Here is a 16,850-nt window from a genome sequence, read left to right on the forward strand (position 1 = left end):
TGGGCAGAAATCAAGAAGGGATTGTTTTCCCTGTCCCTGGAATTGACCTGCTTACCCCCAGCCCAGTTCAGGACTCCTGGGCTTTGGGGGCCCCTCTCTTCTTCTTTGGAGCCCTCTGGGGCTCCCTGCTGTACCCCACAGGGCACAGCCAGGGCAGCTGTCCCTAAATCCTTGGTGGGCCTTCATGCCTCTCTCTCCACTTTCCCTCCAGATGCTGCCATACCAGTGCTGTGGGAACTTGCACACACATTACACACACATGCGCGCACACACAGTGGTACTCACAGTCACACACTCAGACACTTGCTCACAAACACACTCATACACTCACACATGCACACTTGCACGTGTACTTGCACACACATCCATACTTGCACACACATGCATGCACACACAGACACACATGCACTTGTTCACTCACACGTGCACACTGATGCACACGATGTGGATACACTTGGACACAGACACATGCATGCATGGACACACTTGCACACAGTGCATACATACTCGCACACACTTGCACACAGACACGTGTGCACATGTGTGGACACACACTCACACGCACTTGTACACACACATATGCAGGTGCCTGCATGCACACACACACTCAGAGCTTTACGGTTACAAAGCCTACCTTTTCTCCTTGGTTTCTCCCAGTGCAGCGAGGAGGGCAGTGAACATCCTGTTGCCCTTTGAATGGCAGGAGCAGGGCTGCAGCTGTGCTCAGGAAGGTCTCCAGAGGCGGGCCCGGCGCTGTCCGTGGTCCTGAAGGCTGCTTGCTGTGGGAGGGAATGCTCCTCATTGGAGAGCTTCGTTGATGCTGGGGGACTGCTCTGTTCGCATATGGGCCAGTGGGGCCTCAGCGTGATGGGAATCTCCTTGTTGGGTTAGACTCTGGGAGGGAAAACAATTTTCAGTTCCTGGGGCTTTCTAGGATAGAAGATTGAATCCGTTTTCCTGAGCCTTCTTTTCTCTTCCTCCTCAGCCCCATTAATCCCAAAGGCAGCTGGGTGCCCCAGTGGATACGGTGTTGGCCCTGGAGTCAGGAAGACCTGAGTTCAAATCCAGCCTCAGACAGTTCCTGGCTGTGTGACCCTGAAGATAATGATCATGCCTAGCTCCCAGGGTGGTTGTGAGGATCAGATGAGGATGAGATATTGAGAGTGCCCTTTACAAGCGTCGAAACACTACACACGTGCTAGCGGTTAACATCACCGTTCTTCCGAAAAGGGAAGCCCGCTGTGACGCTCCCATGAGTAGCGGTGTTTGTTCTGACAGGTCCAGCCACGTCAGGGGCAGGCATGGGCTCTATCCTGGGGGCTCAGGGCCAGGCAGAATAACCTGGTAGGAGAGACTCAAGTCTCACTGTCAGAGTCTGCTGTTTCAGGGGTAGTGTCGCTGCCGCTCAGCTCTTGTGGGACTAGCCATGGAAGGTGAAGGTCCATAGCCTCCTAGATCTCCGGCCATCTTGTCCAGCCCCCGTTTTACAGAGGACAAAACTGAGGGCCAAAGAGGGGCAGGGACTGCAGGTCGGGATTCTCACTTGAGTCTTGGGACCTCCCTCTGCCGGGAGATGCTCTTCCACAAAGAGATTTGGGGGTGACATATGAGAACTTAGCCCCTCAGGCTCCTGAAAGAGAGCTCTTCATCCCTGGATCTGCTGCTCCCCTTGGAGATTGTCTGAATAGCCACGTCACTCTCTTATTTCCTCCATGTGTGTCCTCACTGTCTTTTGAGAGTGTTTTATTTTTGAAATTGTGTCTCCTTGCCACATGGAGGCTGTGGCTGAGGAGATCTCTCTTCTCCCCCCGACCCTCCAACCCCTGCAGACCGATAGATAGAACGCCTGGGGCTCGAAGGTGACCTGAGGTTCTCCTTTGCCTTTTCTTTGCAGAAGCTTTGTTTGCTCTGGACCCAGAAGAGCTCGGATCCTTAGAGGACAAGGATGACCCCAATGCGAAGGTACCAGAGTCTGCCCTTGATTCCCTGAGTCTGCCAAACAGAGCACTTTGAAGGAAAGAAGGTCCTCATCCAAGTAGAGGACAGGCCGCTCCTTTTCTGAGCAGCTGAACTGATTTCCCCAGTGTCTGCTCTTTGCGAGAGCTATCGCCACACTAGACTGAGCATCCCTAGACTACTGTTCTCAATTTAATCTGGCCACACAGGCCCTGTCCTCCTTTCTTGTCCTAAGCACGGTATCTTCAGAGCCTGTGTCTCCCAAGTAGGAAAAATAGACGTGTCTGGGTTTGGCCTCGCTGCCTGTCAGGGTGTCGAAGGCACAGAGGTAGACGGTTGCGTCCTCTTGCTTTTGTATTAACTCTCAGTGGGTTGGCAGTGGATCTGAGACAGACTCTGAAGCCTTAATCTGAGGGGAGCAAAGTGACATCACTGAAGGTGTCAGAATGAAAGGCCTCATTGGGTGTGGGAGGCCTGACCAGTGCTGCACTGGTGGCTGCTTCCCCAGAGCTGACATTCAGAGCAGTTAAAAGAGAAAGCTTGATGTCGCTTAACAGCCAGGGTTGGTTCCGACAGCCTGACGTTTCCTGAAGACTTAGTGCTCCTTGCCGATGAGCAACCTGGACCCTGTTTGCTTTGTAAAAGCAGGCTCCTTCTAGACTTCTCCCAAGGGCTTAGTTAGCGCAGACCCAGAAGGGACTCAGGATTAAATAGCCCAGCATAGAAGGCCTGATCCAGCAGCACAGAATTTTAAAGCTGGAGGGGACCTTGGTCACCCAGTCCAGCCTGGGTCCCCCAGAGAAGCCCCTCTTTGACACACGCGTCGGCTGGTGAGAGGAGGGAGGCCCATTTAGAGAGCAGGTCATATGAAAACTTCCCAGGGGGTCTAAGGACTGCTGCGGGTCCCCGGAATCAGCGTGGGACGTGGCAGCCCCAAAGCTGCTGTCGTTGTCAGCAGCATCCAGGCTTTAGGAGGTGACAGTTGACCATACCCAGCTGTGGTTAGATAGATTCACATTGAGGAAGGATGCTGACAGATTGGAGCATTGTCAGGAAGGATGTGAATGCTGCTTCTGAGCGTCTGAGTGTCTCGTGTGGAACTTAGCAGGCGAATACAATTGAGGTATGAGAGGGGCAGCTAGGTGGCGCAGCGGATGGAGCACTGACCCTGAAGTCAGGAGGACACGAGTTCAAATCCAGCCTCAGACCAAACACTTGACACCAGCTTTTGACCCTGGGCAAGTCACTTAACCCCAACTGCCTAAAAGAAAAACAAACAAAAACAGTTGAGATGTCAGCTCACGAGCGAGTGCGTGGGGCTGAGGAGGGGCTTGTGTGCCCTGGGTGCGGCTGCTGCTCGGTTGACACCCAGTCCCTCCACATGTGGCATGCACCCGCAGCTTTGGGCCTTCCCTGCAACGTGGGTCTTGGTTCATTGCGCGGAAGGGAGAACCCTGGGCCAGGAGGAGTAGCCTTTATGGGCATGAAAATTCATCTTGTTCATGAAAAGCAATAGAAGGCGTCTCATGTTATGTAAGCCCTCACCCTGCCCTAATGGGCCAAGGCCACATCTTAATGACATTTGCGTCTTTGAGGCCAGCCGAGCACATGGTTTGTGCATTGTAGAGATGGGGGTAAGGGCTGGCCTGGGCCTTCGCCTTCCATTGGTAAAGGGCACTCCCTCACAATGCAAATGGGCACCCTCTCTATAAATCATAGACTTAGAAAGCTGCCCACAGCCGTGAGATGTCACGTGAGCTGCCTGCAGGTATCGTAGGCATTGCTGGACCCCAGCTCTTTCTGACCGGCCATCCCTTCGGCCTACCCATCGTAGGCCTCGTTCCGGGGACAGCATAGGGCCACGACGGCCTGCTGCAGCACCATCACTGACTCCCTATTATAACTAAGTCTGTGGCGAGGCATTGTGGTTACCGACTCAGTGGGAACTCAGAGGGAGCCTGCTTTCTAACCTAGTGGTAGCTGTGGGGCCTCTCCAGAATGCTTTGGGGAAGGGCTGCCTAGTTACACAGGACCTGATGAAAGGGGGTTTAGTGACGCAGAGGTGGTCATTCACTGTGCTTGTCAGCTGTGATTTCACTGGGCTCTGCGCTCACGCCCCCACAGCTGCCCCCGGGTTACCGTCTTTGTAAGCTGATGTAGCTGAAGAAGTCACTGCCTGTGGCCGGCTCTCTGGTGCTGCTTCGCACGCTTATCTGAGGTCTCATCTCCAGAGGCCCAGAGAGGGCGCAGGGAGCAGAGGGCCGCCACAGCCCCTCCGGCCATGGGGAAGGAGCAGCGTCCCCCGCCTGGTGCCTTCAGTGGAGTGCTACGGTGACTGGGTCTCGGGTCTCGGGAGCAGCCAGTGCCAGCCCCTGCCTCCCCATCGCCCGTTTGCATCGTCTCTCTGGGCTTGGCCTGGGCCCAGAGGTTCTCATTGCTTCTCTAGGGAAGGGCTGGAGCCGTTGAGTCTGGGCCGCCCATTTTATAGATGAGGAAGCTGAGCCCAGGGCAGGTTAAGTGGCCCATTGGCCTGAGGTCTCAGCCAGACCGATGAAGTTCCCCATTGATTTTTGGAGCTCGGATTTGATTTCCACCCGTGTACCCTCATAGCTTTTCCTGTGCACCTGGTGGAGGAGCCCTTGGGTGATTCTGGCGGGGGAGGGGGCCTAACGTGAGGAATGTGTGTGCCGTCCCTGCAGGTGCGGGTCATCCCTCTGCAGTTACAACGGTTGTTTGCTCAGCTCCTCCTCTCAGACCGGCAGGCGGCATCCACCACGGACCTCACCGACAGCTTTGGCTGGAACAACAGCGAGGTAGGCTAGTGCAGGGCATGTGGGGCACCACTCCGCAGCCCGCTCTGGGCGCTGCAGGTGCAGTGCGTCCGGAAAGAGCAGAGGGGACGATGTCTGCATGCCACGGGGCTTCCTCGGGTGGCGGGATGTTATTTGGGTGTCCCAGGTTAGCCTGGGGGCGCCTCCTTGCACCTTGCCTGGGCAGGCGCAGGCATGGATGCGAGGAGGAAAGGGAAGAGCGAAGAAATAATGGCCAGGCCAGGCCGGTGGGGTGAGGCTTCACAGGGTCTCAGGGCTGGAGCTCTGCCCCAGCTCTTAGAAGGTGGCCTTGAAGGGGCTGGGGGAAAGAGTATAAGGTGGAGAAGCAGTTTGAAGCCACTTTCGAGCTGGGTTTCAGTTCTGCGGTGGATACATAGTGGCTGAGAGACTCGGGGCAAGGCTCTGGACCTCTCAGTGTTGCCAAGAAGGTGCCAGCCTTCATTGGTCTCTGGAGAGAGCAGCAGCTGGGGAGCCATGGCTTGTCCCGAGCTTTTTGGTTGACCTTGGGAAAGGCCCTTCCCTTCTCTGGCTTCCATTTCCTCATCTGGGAGATGAGAGGGCTAGCCAGACGTATTAGCAGCACAAAACATGCGGCCCTCCTTTCAGAGACACTTTCTGCTGATGGCCTATGCACACTTTGGGGGATTTCTGTCTTTTTAAACTGCTTATTCAGGAAGCCTAGAAAACTTTGGTACATTCTACCCATTCTGCTGAGACTGAGGGAAGGGGGTGAGAGGCCGGCCAGGCCTGGGATCTCCTGGATGAGGAAACTCCCTCTGCCAGTACAGGTGGGCACCCTGTCAGCAAGGTAGGGTCTTAGAGAGTTGCCCAGGGCCTGAATGGCAGGTGGGACTTGAGCCCCGTCAAAGCCCATCCAGATCTTTGTGGCTTGGTGGCCAGCTCTCTAGCCATTCTATTTCATTGCCTTAATGACAGCAGCAGAGAAACTCAGACAGTTCTTTCCTCAGAGTCCCTGGTGTGAGCTTTTCTGTCTCTGCCTCAGAGACAGACCTGCCTTTCTTGCATGTGGCCTTCCCCAGCCCTCTGTCTAGGCCCAGAAGGTCCCTTTTCTCCCATGAGCCAGTGGGGCATGACCTCCACACTTGTTCGGTCACTCCAGACACCAGCTCTTTGGCACCCTTGAGCCTCCTCTGCCTTTTGTTCTTTGCCTGTGCCAGGAAATGTTTACTTGTAAAGGCCCTTGTGCGGCATCCTGTTTTGCTCTCTGTTGTCCTGCCCGTCCCGTATGACTGGTTCACTGAAGCAGGTTCCCTGAGGCTAGGGTCGTGTCCCACATGTACTCTGTTACCAGATGACTAGTTCATTAAAGCAGGTTGCAAGGCCCTCTGCCACACGTGCTCTGTTACCAGGTGACTGGTTCATTAAAGCAGGTTCCCTAGGGTCCTCTCCCACATGTACTCTGTTACCAGGTGACTGGTTCATTAAAGCAGGTTCCCTAAGGCTAGAGTCCTCTCCCACATGCGCTCTGTTACCAGGTGACTGGTTCATTAAAGCAGGTTCCCTAAGGCCCTCTCCCACATGCGCTCTGTTACCAGGTGACTGGTTCATTAAAGCAGGTTCCCTAAGGCTAGAGTCCTCTCCCACATGTGCTCTGTTACCAGGTGACTGGTTCATTAAAGCAGGTTCCCTAGGGCCCTCTCCCACATGCGCTCTGTTACCAGGTGACTGGTTCATTAAAGCAGGTTCCCTAGGGCCCTCTCCCACATGCGCTCTGTTACCAGGTGACTGGTTCATTAAAGCAGGTTCCCTAGGGCCCTCTCCCACATGCACTCTGTTACCAGGTGACTGATTCATTAAAGCAGGTTCCCTAGCGCCCTCTCCTGCATGCACTTTGCTAGCCTCCTGCTGGTTGGTATAAAGGAAAATCAGAATTCTTTCCCGTTTTCCTGGGATTTCTCCTCCATCGTCTGATTTGTGACAAGCGTTTTCTAGTTCTACTGTCTCCATTAGAGAAACCCCAGCGTGAGAGGTGGGTGTTGTGGGTGCATGGGCAGCTCTCCATGGTTTCATTGGTGGTGGAAATGAGCGGGCATGTGACTTCGTGACTGTCCCTGTGTTGCAGGAGATGAGGCAGCACGATGTCCAGGAGCTGAACCGGATTCTCTTCAGCGCGCTGGAAAGCTCCCTGGTGGGCACCTCTGGCCATGACCTCATTAACCGCCTCTACCACGGCACCATTGTGAACCACATCACGTGCAAGGAGTGTGAGAACATCAGTGAGCGACAGGTGGGTCCTGGCCGAGGCCCTGGCACCTGAGGACACCGAGAGGAGTCTCTTTGGGCAGGGCTGGGCAAAGGGTCAGGAATCATTCCTTGTAGAGGGGCTGCAGGCCCGGGGAGAAGGAAGGTGGGGGTCCTGATGGAGGGGCTGGCCTGTTAGGGCTTCTGGGAGTCAGAATGCTGACCCCCCTTCATCCCAGGAGGAGGTGACCAACCATCTTGGTCCTGGTGAATTTCTCGGGAAGCCTTCTGTCCTCCTCTCAGGTGGGTGGGGTAGAGGGAGTGGGGCACAGGTGCAGAATAGGGTGGCAGGTGGACCGGGCCTCCTGGGGATGGAGTGATGGGTGATGTGTCTGGTTTGTAGCCCTGGGTGAGGTGTGTAAGAGAGGCCACGTGGCCCCGGGCGTCAAAGTCAGGAGGACCTGGGTTCTGATCTCACCTCAGGCACTTATCGGTCTGTGTGACCCGGGGCCAGTCTCTTTCCACTCTGAGCCTTGACTTCCTCCCCTGTCCAATGAGGAGTTCTTTCTAGGCCACCTCAGAGATGGCAGGCTGCCTACAGCCACGTCATTTGGCTCTGGCTCTCGTGGTGCAGGCTGCAGGCCTCCTGGTCCAGCGCCCCTCACGGACTTTTGTCCTTCCCTGAGCGACAGGAGGATTTCTTGGACTTGACAGTGGCCGTCAAAAACCTGTCCGGCCTTGAGGAAGCTCTTTGGAGCATGTATGTGGAAGAGGAATTCTTCGATGCGGAGAACCTGTATCACTGTGGAACGTGCAACAAGCTCGTCAGCGCCACCAAGGTGAGGGAGGGAGCATTGATTGAGCACCTGCTGTGTGCCGGGCACTGGGCTAAGGAAGGCTGTGTGGGTATTGTCCCATTTTACAGAGTAGGAAAACGAGGCAGGTGGGGCAAAGTGACCTGGCCAGGTCACACGTTGATTCAGGGGCGGCAGGACCCCAGTGCTTGTCTGGCTGAATTGAGGAAACAGGCCTGGTTTGGGGAAATGGGCTCTTGGTTTCTTCTGCTTTCCCTGCCACAGGAGGCTTCCTTTTCCCGCCCCAGTGCATTTCCTCTCTGCCCAGGGAGGACAGGCTGTCCGGGCGATGTCCTTAGCTCTCTGACATGGCGCCCAGGCTCCTCAAGGAGAATGTGACAGGTTGGTCTGCTGACCACCCCTAAGACTCCCCTTCCCTCCCTCGCCACAGCTGAATACCCAGCTAGGTTTGAGTCTGGGCCTTTGCTCTGGTCCTCAGCCCTCCTCTGAATAATGGGAGGGTGGGACCATCTATAGCTCTGGGATTATCCTCCTCCCATATGCCCATAAACCATGGGGCACCCTTGTGTCTGAGAGAGACCGTGGAGAAGCCATCCGTGGATGTGCAGGACCCTCGGGGACCGTGAGTGGGCAGTTGCCCATCTCTGGCCAGGATGTGGACAGGGCAGTGTGGAGGAGGGTGGCTGGCCTGTGGTCCTGGATCCCCCAAAGGAACAAGGGCAGAGGCTGGTGGGGGGTGTGTGGAGGGGGCCAGTGGATAGACAGGGTACGGAGGCTCTTCTGGGGTCACTTTGTGTCAGTCACGTGTACTTTCGGCCTGTGGCTTTCCCAGGGCCTTGGAAGTTGTCTGCAGCCCTCGTGGGTACCTGCCGTGAGCACGTGTACGTGCACGTGTGTATGGGTGTGTACAGACATGCGCCACTCCTCGCCCGTCCTCACAGCGCCGGTCTTGTCTCCACAGTCGGCCCGGCTGCGGAAGCTGCCTCCTTTTCTGACGATTTCGTTGCTGAGGTTTAATTTTGATTTTGCCAAATGTGAGCGCTACAAGGAGACAGGCTGCTACACATTCCCTCTGCAGATGGACCTGAAGCCCTTCTGTGAGCAGGTCGGCGCCTTTGTGTTGGCTAGTTCCTTCGTTGTCGCTCCTCTGGGCGGGACGTGACCGAGTGTGCGCTTCTGGGGTGGTTGAGTGGGTGACGTCTCATTCTGTGGTCAGCGTGCTTGTTGTCCTGATGGGGCCCAACCCACTTAAATCGGCATTCAGGGCCCTCAGTCAAGGTCCCCCCCACCCTCCACCATTGCACATTAGTCCAGTCAGGTGCTGGGTTAGGAGGGTTTGCAGGACGTAGCGGGGGTTGTGCAGCATTTACTTCAGAGACCCCTTAGCAGCCCCAAAATGTCCCTTGGGGAGCTGCAGTCTTCTTCCCTTCAAGTCTAGGCAGATAAGTGGTACCATGGAGAGAACGCTGAACTTGGATTGGGGGAGGCCTGGAGTTTGCATCAGACCGCATATCCTAGTTGGGTGACCCTAGGCAGATTCCTTCACCTGGATCTGCTTCAGCTGCCTTATCTGTAAAATGGGCATTGCAAATGCACCTTACCCACAGTGATAATGTGAGGATCCAGGGAGAGACCCTAGAAGTGCATTCCCAGTCTTAAAGAGCTAGATGAAGGTCAGTAATCTTTATGTTCTTATTGGTGTGCTGGCTTCCATGCTTTCCCACGTCCGGGCGTGAGATTTGGCTCTCATCGTGTCTACATCTCTGCCTTCATCTCAGGAAGTAGGCCATCAGTTGTTGCAGAGACGCCCCCTGGCCCCTTGACTTTGGGATTTGGGAAGGATCAGGGAACTTTGCTTAGTGGAGGAAACTGCCTGCTGTCCTTGTCCTTCAGATTCTGAATTCTCCAGCCTCAGCCATCCGCATTCTGCCTGAATTGTTTCTACACCTTCTTTTCATGTTGAGCCAAATTCATTTGGAAAAGTACTTTCCACTTGAAATGAAATCTTTCTCTAAACTTGGGCAAATACTTTTTTTCCTTTAATAGCATCTTTTTTTTTCCAATTACATGTAAAGATAGTTCTCAACATTCATTTTTGTAAGATTTTGAGTTCCAGATTTTTGTCCCTTCCCAAGACAGCAGGTAGTCTGATATGGGCTACACACGTCCAATCATGTTAAACATTTCTACATTAGTCATTTGTGAAAGAAGAATCAGAACAAAATGGGAAAACCATGAAAAAGAAGAAATGAAGAATGAAAAGTGACAGCAGCCTGCTTCCATCTGCATGGACACGCACAGTTCTTTCTCTGGCTGTGGAGGGCATTTTCCATCCTGAGTCTTTTGGCACTGTCTTGGATCCTTGTACTGCTGAGAAGAGCCAAGTCATTTGTAGGGGGGTCACTGCATGATGTGGCTGTGACTGTGTACAGTGTTCTCCGGGTTCTGCTCACTTCACTCAGCATCAGTTCGTGCAAGTCTTTCCAGGTTTTTCTGAAATCCGCCTGCCCCTCATTTCTTTCTTTCTTTTTTTCTTTCTTTAAATTTTATTAATTTATTTTGATTTATCAACAATCGCTTCCATATGCTTTTGAGTTTAAAAATTTTCTCCCCCTTCCTCCCCCCCCACCCTCCCCAAGACGGCGCACAATCTGATATAGGCTTTACATTTACATTCCTGTTAAACATATTTTCACATTAGTGAAGTTGTAAGTAAAAATTAAAACCGATAGGAGGAACCATCAGAAAGAGGAAACAAAACTCAACAGAAGGTAAAAATACGTGAGAGCGATTCGACTTCCATAGTTCTTTCTTTGGATGTGGACAGCTTTTTCCATCCCCAAGGCCTCTGGAGATGTCTTAGATCCTCATAATGCTGAGAAGGGTTCAGTTTAACAATCTTAGTCATCGCATCACGTGGCTGTTATTGTGTACAAAGTCCTCGTGGTTCTGCTCACTTCACTCAGCATCAGACCACACAAGTCTTTCCAGGTTTTTCTGAAGTCTGCCTGCTCATCATTTCTTGTAGCACAATACTATTCCATTACATTGATACACCACAACTTGCTCAGCCATTCCCCAGTTGATGGGCATCCTCTCAATTTCCAATTCATTGCCACCACAAAAAGAGCTGCTATGAATTTTTTGTTCATGTGGGTCCTTTTCCCACTTGTTTGATCTCTTTGGGATATAGCCCTGGAAGTGCTATTGCTGGATCAAAGGGTATGCACATTTTTGTAGCCCTTTGAGCATAGTTCCAAATTGTTCTCCAAAATGGTTGGATCATTTCACAATTCCACCAACAATGTATTAGTGTTCCAGTTTTCCCACATCTTCTCCAACATTGATCATTTTCCTGTTTTGTCATGTTGGCCACTCTGATAGGTGTGATGTGGTACCTCTAATCAATAACGATTTAGAACACTTTTTCATGTGACTATAGATGGCTTTAACTTCTTCTTCTGAGAACTGTCTGTTCATATCCTTTGACCATTTATCAATTGGGGAATGGCTTGTGTTCTTATAAATTTGTCAAATTCTCTATATGTTTTAGAAATGAGGCCTTTATCAGAGAGACTGGTTGTAAAAATTCTTTCCCAATTTTCTACCTTCCTTCTAATCTTAGTTACATTGGCTTTGTTTGTGCAAAAACTTTTCAATTTAATGTAATCGAAATTATCCATTTTGCTTTTCATAATGTTCTCTGTCTCCTGTTTGGTCATGAATTCTTCTGTTCTCCATAGATCTGATAGGTAAACTGTTCCTTGTTCTCCCAGTTTACTTATGGTATCAGCCTTTATATCTAAGTCCTGAACCCATTTTGACTTTATTTTGGTATATGGTGTGAGATTTGGGTCTATGCCTAGTTTCTGCCATACTCGTTTCCCTGCCCCTCACTTCTTATGGAACAATGGTATTCTGTTACAATCTTAAAGCAGAACTTCTTTAACCATCTCCAATGGATGGGCATCCCCTCTCTTTGCCACCACAGAGAGAGCTGCTATAAATATTGCTGTACATGTGGGTCCTTTTCTTTTGCTCTCTTTGGAATATGGACCTAGTAGTGGTATTGCTGAATCAAAGATTATGCATAGTTTTATACCCCTTTGGGCATAGTTCCAAATTGCTCTCCAGAATGGTTGGATTAGTTTACAACTCCACCAACAATGAATTAGTGTTCTAATTTTCCCACATCTTCTCCAACATTTATCATTTTCCTTTTCTGTCATATTAGCTAATCTGATAGGTGTGAGGTAGTACCTCAGAGTTGTTTTCATTTGCATTTCTCTAATTTGTAGTGATTCATAGCGTTTTTTCATATGATTATAGGTAGCTTTAATTTCTTCATTTGGGTAAATACTTTAAAAAAATAAGGAGAAGCAAACTGAAGGGCCTGCCTGCCCTGCAGGGATGGGGTAACTTTCAAGGGTCCACGGTCTGTGAGTGAAGGCAGGACGAGCACTTGGTGGAGGTGATCCAGATAAGGGGTGCTCACCCTGGGGTTCCGTGGACTTGTCAGGGTGACAGCTGAGTTAGTCCTCATCTCTACTGAAGTATAGCCCTTCTCTCAATTAGTTTACAGTGTGATTCTGGGAAGGTGTCCACAGACTGCACCCGATGGCTAAGGGGACCATGGCCCAAAGAAGGCGAGGAGCTGTTCTGGCTCAGGCTCAGGCCGGGCTCGTTGGCCTCTGAGGCCCCTTGCTGTTAGAGAGTAGCTGTCACCTCCCAGTGAGTCTCACCCCACCTCCTCATCCAGCAAAGGAAGAACTTTGTGAAGTGCGCTCATCCTCCCGTTGGGGAGCTCCGGAGTCCATCCTGTGAACCTAGGGCCAGACCGCTGAGCACCTGACTGTAGGCTCCGAGCCGGGGAAGGCAAAGGACGAGCAGAGCTCCCTCCCTCATGCTTTCCCCGGGAGCATGTGAGGACTTCTCCCCTTTCTCAGAAGTCTCCAGAAAAGGAGGCGTAGCAGGACTCTTGAGGGGGTGTGAGCATCTCATCAGAACTCAGCCTTGGGTATCAAAATCAGATCTTGGCATAGTTTAGGGCCTGTGTTTGGATAGACCTTCTCCAAGGGAGTAAGGGCCACACTAAACAGCTGCCGTTTGAGGCGTGCAAAGCACTGTACAAACAGGGTCTCGTTTTATCCTCAGCAGCCCTGGGAGGGGTCTGCTATTGTTGCCCTATTTTACCATTGAGGCAGCTGAGGCAGATAGGTGGAGTCACTTGGCCGCGGTCACCCTGCTCATAAGTGCCAGAGGCTGGATTTGAACTTGTCTTCCTGACTCTAGACTCAGCGCTCTGTGCGCGGTGGCGCCCGCTAGTGGCCTAGACGAGGTATTGGCTGGCGCGCTGCCATCTGTGCCCAATCAAGCCACTGACAGACAGTTTTGTAATTGAAGTCTGTTTTTAAATGGCCAGCAGCTCCTCATGGGACCCTGGGATTCCCTGTCATCTCCTCTGCTCAGGTCCTTCCTCACCAATGACAACTGACGCAGTTTCCTTCTTTTCCTTTCAGACCGAGTTGGATGACTCAGAGTATGTGTACGACCTCTTCTCTGTTATTATACACAAAGGCGGCTGCTATGGAGGACATTACCACGTGTATATTAAAGATGTGGACCAGTTGGGAAACTGGCAGTTTGAGGTGAGTGTGGACATGGGCCACTGACGATCTGCTCGGTTGTTTCCAAAAGTCACCTCTTGGGGGGAGGCAGTGAGCCTTTGCTGTGTGTAGACTGTCTGTAGGCACTTGGGGCCGTGGGAAGAAACAGAGCTCAGTTCTTGGCAAGGTAACTGAGGAGGCAGGCCAGATTGGTACCTGCAACACCCAAGAGACAATTTTACCCTTCACGGTGTCCTGTAATCGTCCCTCGAGTAATGAGAAGGAAGAAAGGGCAGGGAATGGTGCAAGGTGAGCAGGGTGATGGGAAAGGCTGCCCCCAAGGACCAGAAGGCTCCTGCATAGTCAGGGTTCTCTTGTAGGACACCAGACATTGCTGAGGCAAGGCTGAGCATCCCCTTTCTTGCCCTGGCCAGGCTCCTCTTCTCCGGCCCTCGCCGGGCTCTGTCCCTGTTGCTTCATCTAGTTAGCCTTGGGCCAAACGCAGGGGCTATGCCCAAGGTTGGCTGCATGATGTGGCAGCTCTCATGTTTCTCTTTGCGCTGCTGCCTGCCATCTTTGGGGGGCTGTTTTTGTCTTTTCTGCCATCGCCCTTGTTGCCCACACACACTCTTGGGACTCTCTCTTTTTTTAATTGTGATTTTTGTTACATTCTTTTTAAGTTCCAAACTGTCTCCCTCCCTCCCCATCCCACATTATAGAAGGCTACCATTTGACACAGATATTTATATATAGGTATTTATGTATTAAATATAAATATGTTTATATATTTACACACACGCATAAAACCATACTATGTGTACTTCTGTTTAACAGTTCTTTCTCTGGAGATGGATAGCATCTTCCTTCATAGGTCCTTTGTAGTTGATTTGAGTATTTATAATACTCAGAATAACATGATTGTTCACAGTTATTCTTTCATCAGTATTGCTGTTAGTGTATTCAACATTCTCTTGGTTCTGCTCATTTCACTCTTTATTATTTCATGTGAATTTTTCCGTGTTTTTCTAAAATCAACCTGCCCATCATTTCCCACAGCACAGTAATATTCCATCACAATTATGTACCACAACTGGTTCAGCCATTCCCTAGGTAACAGGCATCCCTGCAGTTTCTAGTTCTTTGCCACTCCAAAGAGAGCTGCTGTAAACATTTTAGAACATATAGGTTCTTTTCTTTTTTCCTTTTTATCTTTTTGGGAAACAAACCTAATAACAACATTGCCAGGTCAAAGGTATGTGCTGTTTTATAGCTCTTTGGGCATCATTCTGGATTGTTCTCCAAAATGGTTGGATCAGTTCACAGTTCCAGCAATGGTGTATTAGTGACCCAATTTTTCCATATCCCCTCCAATATTTGTTGTTTTCTTCTATCATCTTAGTCAACCTGATAGGTATGAGATGATATCTCAGAGTTGTTGCATTTTTCTAATCAATAATGATTTAGAGAACTTTTTCATTTGATTATATATGTGTATGTGTATATCTATATCTATATCTGTATTTATTTCTATATATCTTTGATTCATTTATTGAAAAATTGCTTGTTCATATCCTTTGACCATTTATCAGTTGGTGAATGACTCATATTCTTATAGATTTGACAAAGGTCCTTATATATTTGAGATATGAGACCTTTATCTGAGAAACTAACTTTAAAATTTTTTCCCCAATTTTCTGATTTCCTTCTCTGTTGGCTACGTGAGTTTTGTTTATACAAACCCTTTTTAATTTAATGTGATAAAAATTGCCCATTTTATATCTTACAATGCTCTCTATAAATTCTTCTCCTATCCATAAGTCTGATAAGTAATATGTTCCATGTCCTCCTAATTTGCTTATGATATCTCCCTTTATATCTGGGTCATGTGTCCATTTTGGCCTTATCTTGGTAGATGGTGTAAGATATTGGTCGACACTCAATTTCTGCCAGTCTATTTTCCAGCTTTCCCAGATAGTGAATTCTTATTCCAAAAGCTTAAATTTTTACATTTGTCAAACACAAGGTTACTACAATCATTTACTGTTGTGTATTGTACGTCTACTCTGTTCCACTGATCCACCATTCTGTTTCTTAGCCAGTACCAGATATTTTTGATAATTACTATTTTATAATGTAGTTTAAGATTTGGTACTGTTAAGGATCCTTTACATTTTTTTTTCATTAATTCCTTTGATATTCTTGACTTTTTGTTATTTTTTTCTAGCTCAATAAAATAATTTTTTGGTAATTTAATTGGGATGGTATTGAATAAGTAAATTAGTTTAGGTAGAGTTATCATTTTTATTATATTATTGGCTCTGCCCACCCATGAACAATTAATCTTTCTCCAGTTATTTAAGTCTGACTTTATTTGTGGAAAAAGTGTCTTATGATTATGTTTGTGTAGTTCCTGGGTTTATCCTGGTAGGTGTGCTCCTAGGAATGTTACACTGTCCAGGTATTTCTCAACATCTGTCCGTGGAGTGTTTTTTTGGTAACATACGTGTAATTGCTGATGATTTATGAGGGTTTATTTTATCTTCTGCTGCTTTGCTAAAATTGATTGTTTCAGCTGGTCTTTAAGTTGAATCTCTAGGCCTTTCCAAGTATATCATTATAGCGTCAGCAAAAGAGATGGTTTTATTGGTTCATTGACCCTTCTGATTTCTTCAATTTCTTCTCTTATTGCTATTGCTATCATTTCTTTTTCTTTTTTTAAAAATTTATTTATTTTTGGTTTTCAACATTCACTTCCACAAGATTTCGAGTTCCACATTTTCTCCCCATCTCTCCCTCCCCCCACCCAATGATGGTGTACATTCTGGATACCCCTTCCCCTAGTCTGCCCTCCCTTCTATCTCTTCCCCCCTTCTTTTATCCCCTTCCCCTTCTATTTTCCTGTAGGGGAGGATAGATTTCTGTACCTTATTTCCTGTATTTCTTAATTCCCAGTTGCGTATGAAAACAGTTTTTAACATGTGTTTTTAAAATTTCGGGTTCCAAATTTTCTCCTTTCCTCCCTCTCCACCCACCCTCATTGAAGAGGCAAGCAGCTCAATGCAGTTATACACGTGTAGTCATGCAAAACACTTCCAGAGTAGTCATGTTGTGAAAAACTAAGTATATTTCCTTTCACCCTATCCCGCCCCCCATTTATTCTATTCTCTTTTGTCTCGGTCCCTCCTCAGAAGTGTTTACTTCTGATTATGTCCTCCCGCAGTCTGCCCTCCCCTTTAACATCCCCTTGCTTTCTTATCTCCTTCCACCCATTTTCCTGTAGGGTAAGATAGATTTCCACACCCAATTGAATGTGTATGCTATTCCCTCCTTAAACCAAATGCTATGAGAATAAGATTCAATCATTCCTTCTCACCTTCCCCTACTTACCCTCCACTGTAAAAGCCTTTTCTTGTCTTTTATGTGAGATAATTTACCCCATT

The 16,850-nt window shown here is 49.4% G+C and overlaps 1 protein-coding gene across 1 annotated transcript in view; it reads left to right on the forward strand.

Moving 5' to 3' along the window:
• The window catches only part of USP40 (ubiquitin specific peptidase 40), a 69,393-nt gene that overhangs the window by 3,849 nt on the left and 48,694 nt on the right, over nucleotides 1–16,850 (forward strand). The window contains 6 exon segments of the mRNA XM_020973354.2: nucleotides 1,895–1,962; nucleotides 4,656–4,769; nucleotides 6,871–7,035; nucleotides 7,682–7,828; nucleotides 8,766–8,909; nucleotides 13,324–13,452. Of these exon segments, the coding sequence (XP_020829013.1) occupies nucleotides 1,895–1,962; nucleotides 4,656–4,769; nucleotides 6,871–7,035; nucleotides 7,682–7,828; nucleotides 8,766–8,909; nucleotides 13,324–13,452 (767 nt within the window).

The sequence above is a fragment of the Phascolarctos cinereus genome, unplaced genomic scaffold (assembly GCF_003287225.1).
Source record: "Phascolarctos cinereus isolate Bilbo 61053 unplaced genomic scaffold, phaCin_HiC Scaffold_5;HRSCAF=322, whole genome shotgun sequence".
Taxonomy (NCBI): domain Eukaryota; kingdom Metazoa; phylum Chordata; class Mammalia; order Diprotodontia; family Phascolarctidae; genus Phascolarctos; species Phascolarctos cinereus.